The 17381-nt window shown below is 43.9% G+C and overlaps 1 protein-coding gene across 4 annotated transcripts in view; it reads right to left on the bottom strand.

Moving 5' to 3' along the window:
• The window catches only part of LOC120612929 (death-associated protein kinase 1), a 145192-nt gene extending 128217 nt beyond the window's left edge, over nucleotides 1-16975 (bottom strand). For 2 of the 4 annotated variants that reach the window (XM_039875614.1, XM_039875611.1), the window contains exons 1-2: nucleotides 16667-16806; nucleotides 15647-15816 (exon numbers count right to left, since the gene is read on the bottom strand). In XM_039875614.1, the coding sequence (XP_039731548.1) occupies nucleotides 15647-15708 (62 nt within the window). In that variant the 5' untranslated portion in view covers nucleotides 15709-15816; nucleotides 16667-16806. Of the gene's footprint in view, nucleotides 1-15646; nucleotides 15817-16145; nucleotides 16276-16666; nucleotides 16807-16941 lie in introns of those variants that run through there. The other 2 variants (XM_039875613.1, XM_039875612.1) reach the window with 2 other exon arrangements.
• Nucleotides 16976-17381: the final 406 nt, after the last annotated feature.

The following is a 17381-nucleotide window of genomic DNA, read 5'->3' on the forward strand; positions in this document are numbered from 1 at the left end:
AGACAGTCTCTGGTGTCCCTTTTCTCCCAAGTTTCCTCACTGCCCACCAAGGACCTTGTCCTTATGGGGTACACACTGGAGTCCCCTGAACTGGCTCCTGGTCCCAGCTTTAAATAATATATAATCAAACAATGTTCAGTCCTTGCAATGACACCACTAAAATCATAGTTTTGTACAAAAACTAAAAAGATAGCACTACGGCAATCAGGAGTGCTGAAATTAAAAAAGATTTAGTTTAATAAATATAATTTGATAAGTGTGAGGGTCTAACAGTAGATCGCATTTCAGATTTTATGGCAATAAATTTATTGAGACAAGAATTAGCAGAGCAGGATGCAACTTCATTTGTCAAAACATCGTCAACCACAGGTCAGCCACAGCAAAAATCAGCGAAAGCATTCTGTGACACTCAGTTGGCTATGTGGAATTCACAAAAAAGACTATGCGTATTTTGTTATTATTTGTAAATTGTGTTATACATGCTTTATGTGAGTAAAATTTATAATAAATGTATGCATGTCTATACACATTGTGTGTGAGTTGACCCTTGAAGAACATGGGTTTGAACTGTGTAGGTCCACTTACCCAGTGGATTTTTTTTCAATAAATAGGTGTAGCACTATAAATGTATTTCTTCTTCCTTGTGATTTTCTTGTGATTTTTTGTTGTTGTTTTTGTTTTTTTATTTTTCAATTACAGTTGACCTCATGATTTTCTTAATAACATTTTCGTTAGCCTACTTCATTGTGAGAATACAGTATATAATACAGATATAAAGTATGTGTTAACTGACTGTTTATGTTATTGGTAAGGCTCTTGGTCAACAGTAAGCTATCAGTAGTGAAGTCAAAGGTTATACGTGGATTTTCAATTGCATGGGAGGTCGGCACCCCTAACTTCCTCGTTGTTTGAAGGCCACATGTATTACACACACACACGCATACGTATATACATACACACACATATTTCATTTCATACTAACTTGAATTCTGCTACCTCAAGCTTAACTTCTCTTGAGTTCTGGTTTCCCAGTCTGTAAGAGAAGCATAAAAAAACCACTTCCCACCTACATGCAAGGGTCAATGAGAAACTATAAACTCTCAAGCTGAACCCTGGTTGTTACCAATATCCTCATTCTTCCCACCCCGCAGTGGCTGGATTTTAAATGTCTGTTCCTAACAACTTTCCCCTTGTCTTTTGGCTTTCAGGCAACTGCCTTTAACCTCTTATTGTCACCAGAAGAAGTGCAACCCAAGGAACAAGAGCGATACTGAGTCGAAAACTGCGGTGTCCGGCGGTCCTTGTCTCTGTCGCTCAGATGTAAGCTTTCCAACAGTCCTTTCAAATCCTCACACCTGGCAGGCAGTTCCTCCACTTGCTCGGAGTACAGGGAAGCCAATTGACACATTGTTGTAACACTGGCAATGCTCCCAAACCGTCTGCAGCAGAAGCCTATTTTCCTATCAAGCCGTTTACACAATTCCGCTGGAATCCTTCATTCTTCTCTCTGGGTACAACTCCAAGCACTGCCTATAGAACTAATTTTAAACCATAATTAAATCCTATCCTTTCGGAATGCATGATACAGCTTTCTACGTGTCCTAGAATCAATTAAAATTTACTGGGAAAGAAGTCAATTCTGTCTCGAGACTCCCTTTTTTCCTTTTTGAAGCCCCAATTTTTAAGCATCATAAAGAAAGAAAGCAGATTTGACAGGATTGACTGACAGCAGGGAGATTGCCAGTTCCAAAGAGGTTTAACATCAAGTCCCTTAGGTATTCACTTTTAAATTGCAAATATTCCAGGGCAAACAGCTGTGCTATAGAGAGGCTGTGTCCACAGGCTAGGCACAGATGGATGCTGCTTTCTCTGAGAACCTGCTAGCTGCGATGTGGGGCAGGTCAGTACCTGATGCCTTTGCTTCTGATACCTATTTCCCCTCCAGTAATTGAAATGGGGTCAACCATATTTTACTCCCAGGAGACTCACCTCTTCCCCCATACTTTAAAATTTAAAAATATATATGACACTGAGAATAAGTAACATGGTAAAAAGTATCAACAGATTTAGGGGAAGTCATCAGCATGCCACAGAGGAAAGGGCATAATTATGTTGTTCATTTCTTACTCTTCCGCTAGCAGAGTGATGCTGGGACCCACTTTCCACCTTCGTGGGGGTGTACCTCTCAGTGCTATTCCGAGAACGAAAACACACTAAGTATCCGAAGGAACCTTTTAGTGATTACCCGTCCACCTTTAAAACTCACAGGAACTATGGTTATAGTCCTTCATTTCAGAATTTTGTGATTATGACCAGTTAAAAGAATTGATCATCAAACAACCGATACTTCTGGATTACCTTCTCCTTGCAAGATGCTAGGAACAAAAGAATTACAACACCTTAAGGAGCTTATAATCTAGACAAGATACACACACACACACACACATGCACACACACAGCCAGCAATGCAATGTGGGGTCTAAATGCTGGGTGACTGGCACAGGAATTTTATTTGTAAGAGGAGGGCATTGCTTTGAAGGGGGATGGTCAGGAATGACTGACTTCCTGGGGAAAATGGAATGTAAACCTAGTATTCAGAGGAGAGAGGAGGGTCCCGAATATAGTACAGATTCTGTTCACATGTATCAATAGAGGGGAGCAGTCACATAGCAAACCCAGTATCACTTCACTATTGTCACTAGCAGACATCCTTTTCCTGGTTATTCTCCATCTCCTCCGTCTGTCCACAGCCACTCCACGCCCTCCCCCACATCAATCTGTTCTTCACTCTTCTCTGCCCAGCCAGGAGGCGGCCCACCCTGCCTCCCTGCAGGTGGTTAACGAGAGGCACTGGAGGGAGGTGGGAGGGCAGGAAGAGAGAGAGGTGAGTGTTTCTCCCCTGATGTGGCAAGAGCTGGTGGCCCTTCTTGGTGGCTCCAACTCAGTCCCAGGCATAGTATGGGATCCTCAGACAGTGCACACTTGGCCATCTTTTAACCTTCCTGGACTGTTGGGAGTGGACTCTTTCCTGCCAGCACACTGACACACGCCCTCCAAATCAGCCCATCCTTTCACACGCTCTTCCACTGACAAGCTTCCCCAGCTGACTTCCTCACTAGTGCCCTTCCCCAAGCAGCTGGGAGGCAGAGCAGAAAGCATTCTTCACACCTTCTACCAGGGGTACCCAGACCTGACCTTCCACCTATAAAAGCCCTGCTAGGAGGAGGGGATATGTGAGGTAATAACTAAGCCACGTGGGCTCCCCCTGGTCACACAATATGCTTTACTATTCAGCCTGCTGTAAAGGTAGAAACTGGGGGCCTAAGAATGGAAAGAAAATAAAAAGTAAGGAGTTATCTAAGCTTTGACTGAAAATTAGGAATCAGCATGAAAAAAAGCACAGTTATTAAAGCAGGTTAAAATCAGAGATATCAAGATGACAGCCTGGGTTGATGGCAGGGTGGACGGAGGTCAGGCAGTGATGGGAACCAGCTCTGGGCCATGACTCACAGCAGCCTGCACTGCAGGGAGGAGCACAGCAGAAACTGTGATGTTAGCCCTGGGTGGCTTTCACACCAGGCAAGTAACATCCGGAAGTCTGACGAGTGGTGCTTCTAGGTCTTAATCATTGTGTGTGCTCTGGGACACAGCAGACCTGTTCCCTCCCGGGACAGCACATAAAAGCCAGACTAAAACAGCAAGTGCCCAGACCTCTCACTCACACCTACTCTCTTCTTTCCCCAGCTCTGGACACCCAAGGTAAATACCTTCCTTTGGGGCATTTTCTTTCCCACTGGGTGAAGGATCCTCCCTGCCTACTATCATATCAGCTCCAACCTCTAGGTCCATTAGTCAACACTTCCTTTTCATGGTCTTGTAGCCCAGTGTTTCTTAATGAGTCAGAGGTGCCCCTCAACAGACTTTGAACAATGTCTGGAGAGGGTGTTACTGATAGCCAATGGGTAGAGGCGAGAACCCACTAAGCATCATACAGTGCACAAGACCCCCACCACAAAGAATTATCCTGACCAAATAGTCACTAGTGCTGAGGTTGAGAACCCCTAGTTTAGAGGAAGAAAGGAAACAGGTAGTGAACACATCGTATGAGCCAGGCACTGTGCTAAATGCTTTAGAGTTCTTTAAATTTCCCTTTCGAGACAGTGACAGAGGAATAGAACATAAAGTGAACTGCACAGCCTATCGCCCAATTCCCAGACACATCTTAGCATTCTGGGTGCCCCACAGTTGCCGCCACCATTTTAAATACATTATCTAAAGACCTCTAAAGACTGAGGTCTTTCTGAACTTCAGTTTTCTCATCTATAAGAGGTGGCTTAAATTCCTACCTTCAGCCCCTGGTCTAGAATGGGTTTCCAGGAAATCTTAAGTTTCCTTGTCTCCTTTGTCATGTCTGATTTCCGGTTTCTTCCAGGGACTACATGGGTAGAGACACACACATATCTGCTCCTACACGCACCCGTTTACTTCTTTATGGTCCCACAGGAATCTGAATGAATGAGTGAATAAGCGAATAAACCTTCCAAGTCGGAATGACCTCTCCTTGCTTGAACTCCACAGTTTTTCATACTTGATTTCTCTCACTTCTTACTATCATTGGTTGTGTGAAGTCTGTCTACCCTACCGGATTAGAAACTTTTTGAGATGTAGGGTTCTTCCCAGCACCCCAGCAAGTGCCATATCATTCTAATGTCCAACCAACCATGGATGAATGAACAAACTATGGACAAATATTAGGGTTCCCACGATAGTTTTGTTTAACAGTCTATTTATGTTGACTATAGTTTAACATTGTTATTCCTTGATATTTCACCTGAACTCACCTCATAGATCCAATTTCCACGTCTTTTCCTTTTCAAATTTGCGAGTGCCTAATGTTACTTTTTACAAACTAAAGATAACCACTAAATGGGCCTGAAGAATAAAGAAGCATCCTTTGAAAGTGGTCTCTTATGTGGTAGCCATGTTCCTTGAACAAACAAGACCCCAGTCCAGGGGGACACGGATGGGCACTTGAACATGTAAGTGGGCACTTACAGCAGCTGGCACAGCCTCGCCATTAAGTAAACCCTAACAATTCAGCCTTTCAGCTACTAACCTAATAGGCTTTTCTTGGCACGGGCAATTTTGGCTTGGCCAAACACTCATTTTCACATCTTAAATCAGTACGTGTCAGAAATGAACAGAGGCTCCAATCTGCCGTATGTCTTGCATTCTGTAGCAAGCTCATCTTGGTCAGGAGCTCAGGGTCCTGCACACTCATTTCAGCTCCTTTCTCCATAAAGATGCGTTACAAAAATCGGCGATTTGTTTCTCTGATCAAATAAGTAGAGTCTTATTTGGCCGCTTAAGATTAAGGTTTTTTTAACTTAAAAAGCAGCTAGAAAAATGACAGTGACTTTTCGGGCACGCAAATTTAAAAGTACAGTATCAAATCATAAATGTGCATGCTGACACATCTCAGGTTCCCGATAGCACCAGCAAGACCATCCCTCCAAGCATTTCAGAGCAGCTCTCTCACTAAGCGGCCAGTTCCTGGCCGTCTGTCAAGCAGCTTTTAGATGCCCTTGCTTCCCTGAAAGCATCTCTTTCCATCATAATAGAGCCTCTTTAACATAAGCTTCTCCTGCTCTCTTCCCTTGGCATCCAGGTGCGCTTTGAAGATGCTCTTTAAAGCCCTGTCTCCTGCAGCCTTTGAATGCACAGCTAAATTCCTAGCTAATTTGTTTCTCAGGAACTCTAAAAATCATCTACCACACTCTCAGGGGGCCTGCTGAGGGTGCCCGGCACTTAAACCTTGGTCAGAGACCTGAGTCCGAGCCCACCAGAATGGTACGGGCACACCTCGAAGGGCAGATCGGAGAAACAAAGTGAACTTGGCAGAATGAGCCCACTCTGCGGGCTGCACCCAAGAGGGGAAGAGAGAGAAGAGAAAGGAGAAGAGAAAGAGGAAGGGTGGAACTGGGGAGAAGCGAGCCCTCACCCCCATCCTTCTCCTGGGAAAGGAAATGAAGAATGAACAGACACATAGATTCAGAAGCATATTAAATACTCTCAGTCTCAGCCTCTCTCACGCCCTCTCATAACCCCTAACTTGTTAAAGAGCCACCACTCCTTGAGCACCTACTGTGTACCTGGCACTGGGCCAACCACTTTACATATATTACATACACCTCACAACAACCTTATGAGGTAAGTACGATCATTATCCCCATTTTATAGATGAGAAAAGTCAGTTTCACAGAGACATCAAGAGACCTTCCCAAGGTAACAGGACATTGTGGAATCAGAGATTTGAGTTCAAAGCTCTGAACCATCTTCCAATTTCTAGATACGTGTCTTCATAAGGCAAATAAACAAGGCCTACTGTGCGCTTCACTTACTCCTGCTCAACAGAAGAGACACAGAAAGCCATGTTCTCTACTAGCAGAAAATCTGTAGTCCATAGGGAGAGCCAAGGATCACATGCATAAACTAACTATAAAAGAATACAAAGTGGCCAGTAACTTAATCCAAACTGTTAAGGGATATAGGAACTAAGAAAGAGAGCCTTCTCAGTGGACATGCTGAGGAGAAGGCTGTGAGTCATTTCACATTTGTTTCTTATTTCTCCAGGTTATAACTTCTCTCTGATGTAGATTTTTTTTTTTTAATTATCTGTATTAAAGAGAATGTTGCTTCTGAACATGAGGCCTCCAAAGGCTGGTCCACATTAATTAGTAATATTCATAAAACAGGTATACTCGTTCTGTTCCCAAACAACAATGAGCAAAACTGAAGGACTTCCATACCACCATTAAGCTTACCTCGCCTGTCCACGGCCATATACACCAGCATTGCTAGTTCTCTGTGCCAAAGGAAGGGTGGGACGGAAAACGCAGGCTGATAACACTTCATCCTAGAAACGATTCCACTTTTACTTATCCACTTCCTCCCCAAATGATTGAATCAGCTGCTGAAGCTCTACCATGAGGGGGAATAGATCACCGTGCTTGGAGCAAACCCTTATCAATTCTACGTGGAAAAAAAAAACTAAATATCTTCCATCTATCCTGAACTTGTTTGAATTACAGTGCAGAGATGCCAAGAAAGGAGCCCCAAGCAGTCGTTTTACAGGTTCACCACCAAATGGATGACAGGTGAGGATTCCACTTCATTCTGACTGCACAATGTGGAAAAGGTGACGTCAGGGAGAAAAAAAGAATAGCAGTGCTTTATGTCAACCGGGCCTGGCCCTGAGCACGCTGGGGCCACTGCACTTCCAGTCTGCAGAGTGGAGTGACCAGCCAGGAAAGGGGCTACTCCAAAGACGGTGGTGGGGAAGGAAGCAAACCCGTGATTATCTGAAGCCAGAGGAGCTGATGAACTGCTGATAGTGAAGTTGGAAACTTTCACTAAGTTCCCATGTGGTGAAGACAACATTTAAAGACAACTTTCTAAATTCACTTCCCAGGTGTACAGTGGACACCCCTGGCAGGCTCTGCTTTCAATTATACTGATTTCTCTACCAATAAAAGAGTATCTGTAAGATAGTAAATAACTTCTTAGCACTTTTTGGCTTACCAAATTGCTAAGGACAGGTCTTCTGTGTATCACGTGCAATTCGGCCATCTCAGCAGTTGGCTGTTAAAAGTCTATTCTCTACAGTATTCTTATACCTACAATGCCATAGCTTTGTTTTTGTAAAGCGAAGCAGCTTGTAACTCCCAGCCTATTAAATATTACACTCAAAATGTTGCAGCCTTTCATCACTTTCCCAGAGATACATATTTCTACTGCTTCCCCATAAGCCACAGATGGCATAAAAAGAAAAAGGGGGAAAAAAAAACACACACACACACACACACACACAAAACTGAGCTCCGTACAGATTTAGGACTTCTCAGAAAACAGAAACATTATATTATAATTGACCTCCTCTCCCCCAAGCCACTCTTTGCACCAGTGTACTCTGTCACTTTTTCTTGCATCACCCAAGTCATATCTACTCACCTGCATTTACAGTCTGGTCATAGACAGACACACACAGACAGGCAACTCAGAGGAAAATCTAATCCTTTTCATGATAGGACCAAATAAAATAAAATAAAATAAAATAAAATAAGGCATTATTTCCCTACATTGCTTTTTCAACTGGAAAATTCTACACTGAGGGGCCAGGAACAAGAGCATAGAGGACTGGTTAAAAAGGGAAAGTTCGCATAGTTTCAAAGGTACCATTCTCTAACAATGAACTGTACAGAAAAAACTACTTAACAATGGGCAAAAATGGAAATCGGCTCACTCCTTGAAGGCAAAAGCTTATAATATCAACTGTACTTGAGATATTTAATAGTCAGCCTCATTCACCACATTATATCTAAATAAGAATAACCAGACGATTTTAACAGAAAATAAAATGTGTCCCTAGAGTCCATACTCAGAGCCAAGTTTCCCAGCCAAAAACCATCAGGGATGATGACAATAAGCATCATCAATATAAACTTTTCAAACACCAGAGATCCGCCGTTTACAGCATTTATTTGTTCAAACATTATCAAAAGTTGAATGTGTTTACAATGAGAAAAAAAAAATCAACAACATTCTTTTCCCTCTCTTTCCCCTCCTGATATCTCTGAATGTACATGAGGTTACTAAATAACATTTCTCAAGTTCATAATTGAAATGTTGACAACAATAAGGGGAAAACCCCATGGTCACTTCTCAGAGGTAAGCAACATTATACCTAAACGACTGCAGTGTGATCCGTAAGCCACACTAGCTCTCAACGTCACCTAAAAGAGACAGAAGTGATAAACAAGAGTCACTAAGGATCACACTTGTCGGCCATCACCAGAGATTAGTTACTAGCACATGACTTTTGTTTTGGACTGGGAATGAAAATAAGACACAAACTACTTTAGGTTTTAGACGTTTTCATTGTAAAAAACCCTCCTTGCACAATAAACCTAAACTTAGGGTATAACTACACTTTTTGTTTTACCTGATCAAGATTTACTAGTTAGACAAAGCTATTTTAAACTCGTTTTAGTTAGAGGATGTAGAAAAACCAAATGTCAATCTTTTTTCCTCCACTCTCTCCTAACTGCACATGTAAAGGAATTCATTTAGAATGTTGACAAAGTGATAAATTGGATTATAAATAATTATACTTCTATATAATCTCCTTCAAGGCTGAGAGATGATGCATTCCATTTTGATAATTTACCACAACAAACCAAAGCAGAACAATTAAATATTACTTTTCACATAGTCTCAAACAATCAAACACCTACCCTAAACCAGACTAGTGACGCTTAATGAAATGAAAAACTATTTGTCTTTTAGTGGGTGGCCTACCAGGCAGAGCCAAGATTCTTTCGTACACATCACATTACTCAAAAGTTAAATAATAATGAAAGTGTTCTGTGAACTTTCTGAAAAGCTAAACTATTAACTCTGAGACTTGGGTAAGACTATGCCACACACTAAGACCATTTTTAACCGTGGGGCACAAGCCATTTGGAAAAGGAAAGACGGTCCTGTGTGTAGTAAAGTGCTCGTGCGAATTCTGAGGTCCAAGGGGCAGCCTCTGGCTCAGGTAGAAATGAAAACCTTGAGTGAAATGGTTACCAGTTATTCCTAACCATCCTCTCTGATGCAAGATGTTAAAGTGTATTAGCCTTAGACGGCTGCCCAAATCACCTCTCTTAAATATCAACTTTATTGGGCTTCCAAAAAAGGAAAATTGCCAAACCCTAAGTAGTGTGGAGAACATAATAAAACAGCCTGCCAAGATTCTCGGCCTATCTCTTGGCTACCTACTAACCAGCTGCCTTGAGAAAGACACTTGACGTGTCTGAGCACCAACTGAATAAAATGAGAAGGGGGACATGCTGAGCACTCTGGCCTCTTCAAAGTCTGGATGCTTAAGGGTCTCTGGGTGGCCCTTGACCAACAGAAGCCTTCCACCAACACGTGGCTTTGTCTCCTGATCAGAAATAAGTTACTACAAAGGAGAGACTTCTTGAGGTATCTTCTCTTTGAAAGTGGGGATTACAGGCTCACAAGGTTGACTAGTGAGATCAAAATGCCTGGTTAGGTGAGGTACACACAGCATTTGGCGAGAATTAGTGGCGAATATTCATAACACATTTCCCAGCAGAAAGCCAGATCAGACAACTAATCTTAACCTTGTCACTCAAGGCTTAGGCCTTGCCCCCCGCCCCCACACCATCGCCAAAGGAATCCAGCAGCACATGTTTGTGCCTCATCTTCCAGGTGGCTTCTTTCCCCTCACTCCACCTGGAAGGAAACAGTCTCTGCCTTTAGGGATTACAATTTTGCTGGGAGACAAGAGGACATGTCTGACAATGTTACCTCTCCAGCTATAACCCCTATCTGTAATTACTGAAATTCATTTGAGCATCCATTTCCATAAGCTTATTGCGTGTGTTTTTCACAGCTTTGCAGGAGTGTGACAGTGTTATGAGCCTTAAGGCTCCTCAGTGGCTGGGTAAGACACAAGCTTAATGGTGTCAGATGGGTACTGAACTTATTAGAGTGATCGCTTCGTAAGTTATATAAATGTCTAATCACTGTGTTGAACACCTGAAACATAATATTGTATATCAACTATAATTGAAAAATTTAACAAAATATTACAAAATAAAAAAAGACACAAGCTTAAGATAAAAGGCCATAGGGAGACCAAGAAGTCAGCCTCAATGCTCCTTGGTTTCTCCATTAATAAGACCCTTGACACTCTAGGTTCCTGGCCCCATGGAATCTAAATTACATCTGCTGGATGGTCCAGAGATGCATTCCCAGTGCTAGCAGACAAGCATTCAGCCAAACTGCCACTCACTACCACCAACATGCCCTCCCTTCACATCCTAGAAGACATTATGTAGAGAATTTAAAAATCACTGACTGTTACCTCTAATACAGATACTTGAACTTTATCTCTCTAAAACTTTGCGGCCTTTCCAACCAGAGGAAATACCTGAGGGCCCGTGGGAGCAAAAAGGCAAAGAGAAAAATCACATTCAGCGCAGTCCTACAGGATGCTCTCACTAGTCGACCTCACAGGCCTGCGTTTCCCACGCCGGGAAGTCTCTCCTCCGTCCACCCACAGGGGAATGCCACAATTCTTAGGACTCGCTCCTGCAGTCCACAGCAAACCAAGTGAAAGGCGTACAAGCGACCGGGACTGTCAGACGTTCTTACCATTCCCTACTTCAATTATAATGCCTATGGATTTTAAGCCAAAATGAGAATGCCCTAAAATTGAATTATTAGCTTCCAGAGACCACCCAAACCAATGTAAAATATTTAATGTTCACCTTGTTTTGTTTAAAGTGATCTTGTGATAGGAAATTGTGGCTGCTGTGCGCATATTACTGTTCGGCCACAGAGAATGCAGAAGCAAAGCAGCTTTTATTTATTTTATAAGCTGCAGCCTTTCATGTCCTAAGTTCATCTCCACCAGAGTCATCATTTATTGAGGGATATATATATATATGTATAAATATGTACACATTCATATACACACACACATATATATATACATATATACATATATACACATATATATATACACACACACACACGTGTGTGTACGTGTGTGCGCGCTTTACATATATTCATTTAATTTAATCATTTAATCAGCAAGCATTTATTGAGCACCTAGTAAGTGTCATGCATCTAATTAGGCATTAGGGATAAAAATGATGAGTAAGTTCGAGGTTGCAACCTTGTGACAACCTGTGAAGAAAGCAGATAAACAAATAAGTAATGACTATACAATGTGGTAAATGCTGTGATGGGGAAAACAGGTTATTAAGAATAATATCTTAGGTAGTGACTGTGTCAGATGTTTTCATCCATTGTCTCTAATTCTCACAACATCCTGCAAAGGTAGGTGATTCCCTATTTTCCAAATGAGAATGCTGTGGCTGAACCACACTGAACACTGCCTCTCTATCAGCAACAGCATCTGCATCACCATTTGCATCTTCGGTCCCCCCTTTGGTGTCAATACTGCACCTGCCAAACTGCATTAACTCATTCAAGCATCCATCAAACTTTGTCCGGTATTATGCAGCATACTGCACACCCTGGGGAAGAAAAGACCACCTGAAGGAACTTTCAAGCTGACTACAAAACCAATACAAAGATAATACCAACACAAAGCAAGGATGGAGCATGGCATGAGGCAGCCTGTGGTTATGGACCAGTGGAGTGCTTCAGACACAAGTCATTTGGCTCCTAAAAGAGAGAAAGCATCATGGAGGGATATATTCAGGAGGTGGGACCCAGGTCTTAAGATTATGTGAGGTCAGACAGCGGAAGAGAAAAGAAGGCCAAGCCCTTAGGAAAGGGTGTTCAAATTGGTGCCAGAAGGCTCACAGGTTAGGCCGAACCTCTGCCAAGGGTGTAACCAGAGCCCAATGGTGGGACAAGCCAGCCCGCAGCTGCCCCAGGTGCCAACTGATAAGAGATGCTCAGGCACCTTAGGGCATTAAAACGACCCAAGCAAAACAGCAGATGGAGAAATTTGCATTTATAAGAACACTTCCCAGAGACTACTACCTGAGAAGGAAGCAGTGCTTTGTTCCACCTCCTGGGGTAGAAGGTGAGACCCTAGAGGGCCTCCTGGAGTCAACATAGAAGGTCAGCAAACAGTCTTTTAAAGATGATGGTCCATTCACTGCAGAGACTTGTTTTTACTCTGTAAGTGTGCAAGTTCAAGGCCAGAGCAGCATTATTCAGAATCAGAGTGGAGAGGCCAAGTGTTGGCAGCAATGCATCTCCCCATGATCCTTTTCGTACAGGGCCTCCCTTCCCAAAATTGGTAAAGAGGTACTTAAAAGAATATTGAGTTGCCAGCCAAGTTATGACCCTGCCTGGAACACTCCATGTCTTGGACAGTCCTACAGATGATATCTATATTTGTTTAACACTTTACTGCTGATAAAATACTTTTACATGTGTTAGATTACTTGGTTGTCACAACAGCCATGAAATAAGCACTAGGTCTCTCATTTTATAGATGAAGATCCTGAGGGTCAGAGAGGGTAAGTGACTTTGTTTAAGGTTATAAAGCTAGCAAGATGCAGAGATAATTTTGGACCAAGATATCTGTCCAGTGGTCTGTCTGCTCTATCACTACTGCAATAATCAATACTTGATGAAGTTCTTTAGAGCTGACAGAGAGCTTTTTTACAGCTGTCCTGGGCAGTCCACACAGACACATATTAAAACGCAAAGACAGACAGACCCGGACACACAGACACAACCACATACTGATCCTCCAACATACATATTCTGTTTTCCTAAAAGTGAAATAATAATAATAATAATAATAATAATAATAATAATAATAATAATACTGTATTCTACTTGCTTAAAAACCTCTCTGCTCTAGTTGTGGACCTTGTCTCAGTACATTTATAAGGTAAGTGAGTAGCTATTATTTAGATGACTGCTAAATGGAGTATGTAGATAAAGTCTTAAATCTAGATGTATAACTCACTGCTTAGAATAACTTTGCTTTTGTGTTTGCTATCTGCCCATTTCCATTTTCTGCCACTAAACTCCTGCCTCCACTCCCAATCTTCTCTCAGTGACACATGAAGCAGTATTTTTCCTATTTGTCTTTCTTATGTTAGGATTTGTTTTCAGGAAGTGGCTATTTCCAAGGCAGACATAAAAATCACAAGACTTAAAAAAACTTTTAAAAACCAACCATTTAACCCATTTTTAGCAAAACCAAAAGATACAGCAGCTAGATGGGCACATATACTTTCATTTTAAAAATCCCCAACTCTCGGTTTTTCAGAGTACTTCTTTCAAATTCATAGGTCACATAAATTAAATTATTCAAGAAACAATGTGTCAATTAGTCTTGTACAGCGGGGGAGAAAGTTACACACAGAAATGTAGACAAAGCCAAAATCAAAGCGAGATGCTAGTGACAAATTTGCAAACCACTCCCCAGGGCAGAGGCAGAAGGCTGTCATCACATCCACAAAATAAAAATCACAAACGCCCTGGGCCAGCCACAGGGAGGCCTCATTTTTTTTTTCTTCTTTCTTTCTCATAACATATAATTCTACCAAAAAATCTTAATGAAAATAAGGGCAATATACTTAATTTACAAAGCAATCATCTTACCTAATTTTAATCATCTCTCGTTATAACATAATTTATATCATCAGGCCACACTATACAAACAGAATTAAAATATATTTTTTCACCTTTTTCCCCTGACTTCCAAAGGAGAACTCCATATATCACTCATCTTCCTGAAAACCATGGGGATAAAGTGATTTAATTCTAGTTAAACCAAGTATTTCAACCACATACTCTTAAACATAACCCTGAAAAATTATTTTTGAGGGCTTTCCTTCTTACTTGTTTAGTAAATCTCCAATATATAGTGAGCAACTCCTAAACCAGTATTCTCGGTCAATACTAAATATATACAGAAATACGCTGTTACAGTAACTTTTTAAAAACTGCTTGCAGTCTGCACTATTATTTGAATTCATAAAATATTTTAGGTAAGCTCAACTTTCATAATTCTCATTAGGTAATCTAGGGTGTGGGTATTTGTGAATTTCCTTTTCATGAAGTAAAAGGAAGCTTTGTATCAGGACATCAGGTGTATGTGGAAAAATACATATTTTGATACATGTATGAGTCAATACATACTTTTTTTTTTGCTTGTTTAAAGATTCTTTGGCCTACTTTACTCACAGTACAAATACACTGCAGTCAAATTCCAGATGTTGAATTTAAATTTAGGTCTGAAAACTGAGTTTTCTGCTATAGTTAGGCTAGAGCGCAACACACTCTCTCAAAACACCCAGTACAGGAGAAACCAATCCAGCCTTTCGATGCCCCCAAAGAAATCTATTCACCTAGAAACTGAAAGACTTTACACTCAGAATCACAGTTCTCCCAGCAATGGATAGGCTCTGAATCCAGAGAGCCATATTAGACTCTCGCTCACTGATTTGTTAAAAATTTAACATTGAGAATGAAACCAAAGCCACTACTAACACCAACTGGGTAATTAAATTCCTGATTCCAGGAAGTTTCAAAATCCAAGCCCAACATCAACATCTGGCAAGTCTCCAATGTAGGACCTACCAATACTTGTGCATGTTACCCTTAAATTTCAGAAAAAGAGAAAGTAGGAGGATTTGGAAAGCCTATTTATTAGTTCATATCCTCTGTTTAAATCTCACATGAGAGCTAGTTGCAATTATATTTTAGTTGCAATTATATTTTCTAGTTGCAATTATATTTTAGCGTTCGCCTTGTTGTGTAGGAAGGACAAAAGCTGACAAGTTACTGCAGACAATTCAATCTGTTCTTGTCCAAGGGTCTTGGATCAATATGCTTTGCATCAAAATCTAACACTGAAACTGCCTTCCCACCCCCACCGCCTTGGAGAAGGTAGTTTATTTCTGGTCCTTAGCCCTCTCTGGGTTTGTAACTCTTTTTCCCTATAATTTGCGCATCTCCTGGAAAGGAAAGGGAGATGCCTGATTCAAACTGCATTTGTTCACCGCCCACTGTCCCCCAATCTTATGCATTCCCATAACTCAGTAGCGTGCGCCTCCGGCACCCCCTGTACCTGCCAAGTTCCTCGCCGGTGTCGTAGTAATCATCCACGTTTTCCTGCCTGAACACGGTCATGATAAACTGTCACTCCTCACCAAAGCCCAGCGTACTTCAGCTCCGCTTCCCAAACCATCACCACCGCTCCTGCGCCTCCGTGGGCCCCTCATGCATCAGTCTCCAGTTCTTTAAGAAAAAAAAAAAAAAAAAAGGCAATAATACAAATAAAATGACAATTAAAAAAGGAGGTAGACCTCCTCAGGGCTAAGACCGTCTTTGAAGACCACTTCTCCGGAGTGCCCCTCCCGCCGGGTGAAGAGGAGCACCCTTTGTTAAATCTGGGCCAGGGTCGCCCCCAGACCCACATCACCGGCGCTCGTGGAGCCGGGCACAACGGCACCCCAAGGTCCACGACACGGAAAGCAGAGCTCTCTGCACCGATCAGAACCGGCTCCGGAGGTATCTGGCCTCCCCAGCTCCTCTTTCTCTGCACACACGCCCACCCAGCTCCCCACCTCCAGGGGCGCCGCGGAAGAATGAAGCGCTTGCCCGGGCGGAACGCGCATCGCTGGAAGCATCCCTCTCCAGCTTGCGGGCGGTGCAGCCCCCGCGCCACCTCTCGGCTCCCGCACCTCCGCGGCCACCTTCTCTCCTCCCTCGAGCAAGGCAGTCCCTAGAGGCACATTCCTGGCGATTCCCGCTCCGTTACCCGGCCGACCCGGCGTGCGGCCGCCGGGGAGAGCAGGGGAGGGAAGCGAAGGGAGCGGCCGAGGGAGGCGCGGCCGCCTGCTGCCGATCTCCGCGCCCTGACACAAAGCGCCCGGCCCGGCCCGCGCCACCTGTTCCCACCCGGCCCGCGGGGCTGGGGGCGCCTCCTGGCAGCGATCCCACTTCTCCCCACAAACAAGTTTCCCCGCCCTGGCCTTCCCGATGGCCCAGGGCGCTGCCCATACAAACCCCGCCGCGCCGCGGCCGCAGAAGCAAAAGCAGGCGGCGGGGCCCGGGAGAAGCTCGGGAGCCGCACGCAGCCACTCACCCGGGCGCCCGGAGCTGCCCGGGTCCCTCCGGAGCGCTGTCGGAGGCCGACCGCAGGCGCCAGCGCGGGAGACAAGCGGGGCGGCGGCGGGATCGCGGGGAGGGAGCGAGTCGAGGTCGCGGACCCCGCGCGTCAGCCCCGGCGTCGGGTCAGCCGGGCTCTCCCGCTCGGGCTCCGGAGCAGCCCCTCGGCTCCTCGCCGGCTTCCGGGCGGAGGGCGGCCGGCAGGCGACCAATGGGGACCCCGCGGGCGGGCTGGCAGTACGGCCCACCCACCTCCTAGCTGCCGGGCTTGGCCGGCGCTGCGGGTTGTGCGCCGCGCTCGCTGCTCCTCCCTGCTCAGCGCTCCCGGCTCGAGGGCGCGCTCTACCGCGCACACCGCGCACACCCCGCACACACCCACTCACCCCACACCCACGCCGTGAGGGTACCCAACGCAGCCCTGCGCAACGTGGGCACCCCACCGGTGACATGACGCTACGCTGCCCGCTTTAGCTGGCTTCCAGAGAAATGCGCTTTCTTCGTGCTGAAAAAGTGTTTGAACGCCGGCGGTGTGCCAGGGACTGTGTGCTCCGCATGGGGAAAACACCCAGACCAAAATAGATTGTTAAAAATCCCTGCCGGATGATACTTACATTTTGGTGGAGAAGATGTATGCAAACTAATAAGATTATTTTAGAAGAGATCGGTGCTATCGAGACAATAAAACAGGATAA

Source organism: Pteropus medius, unplaced genomic scaffold (genome assembly GCF_902729225.1).
Source record: "Pteropus medius unplaced genomic scaffold, Ma_sr-lr_union100, whole genome shotgun sequence".
In the NCBI taxonomy this organism is placed as follows: domain Eukaryota; kingdom Metazoa; phylum Chordata; class Mammalia; order Chiroptera; family Pteropodidae; genus Pteropus; species Pteropus medius.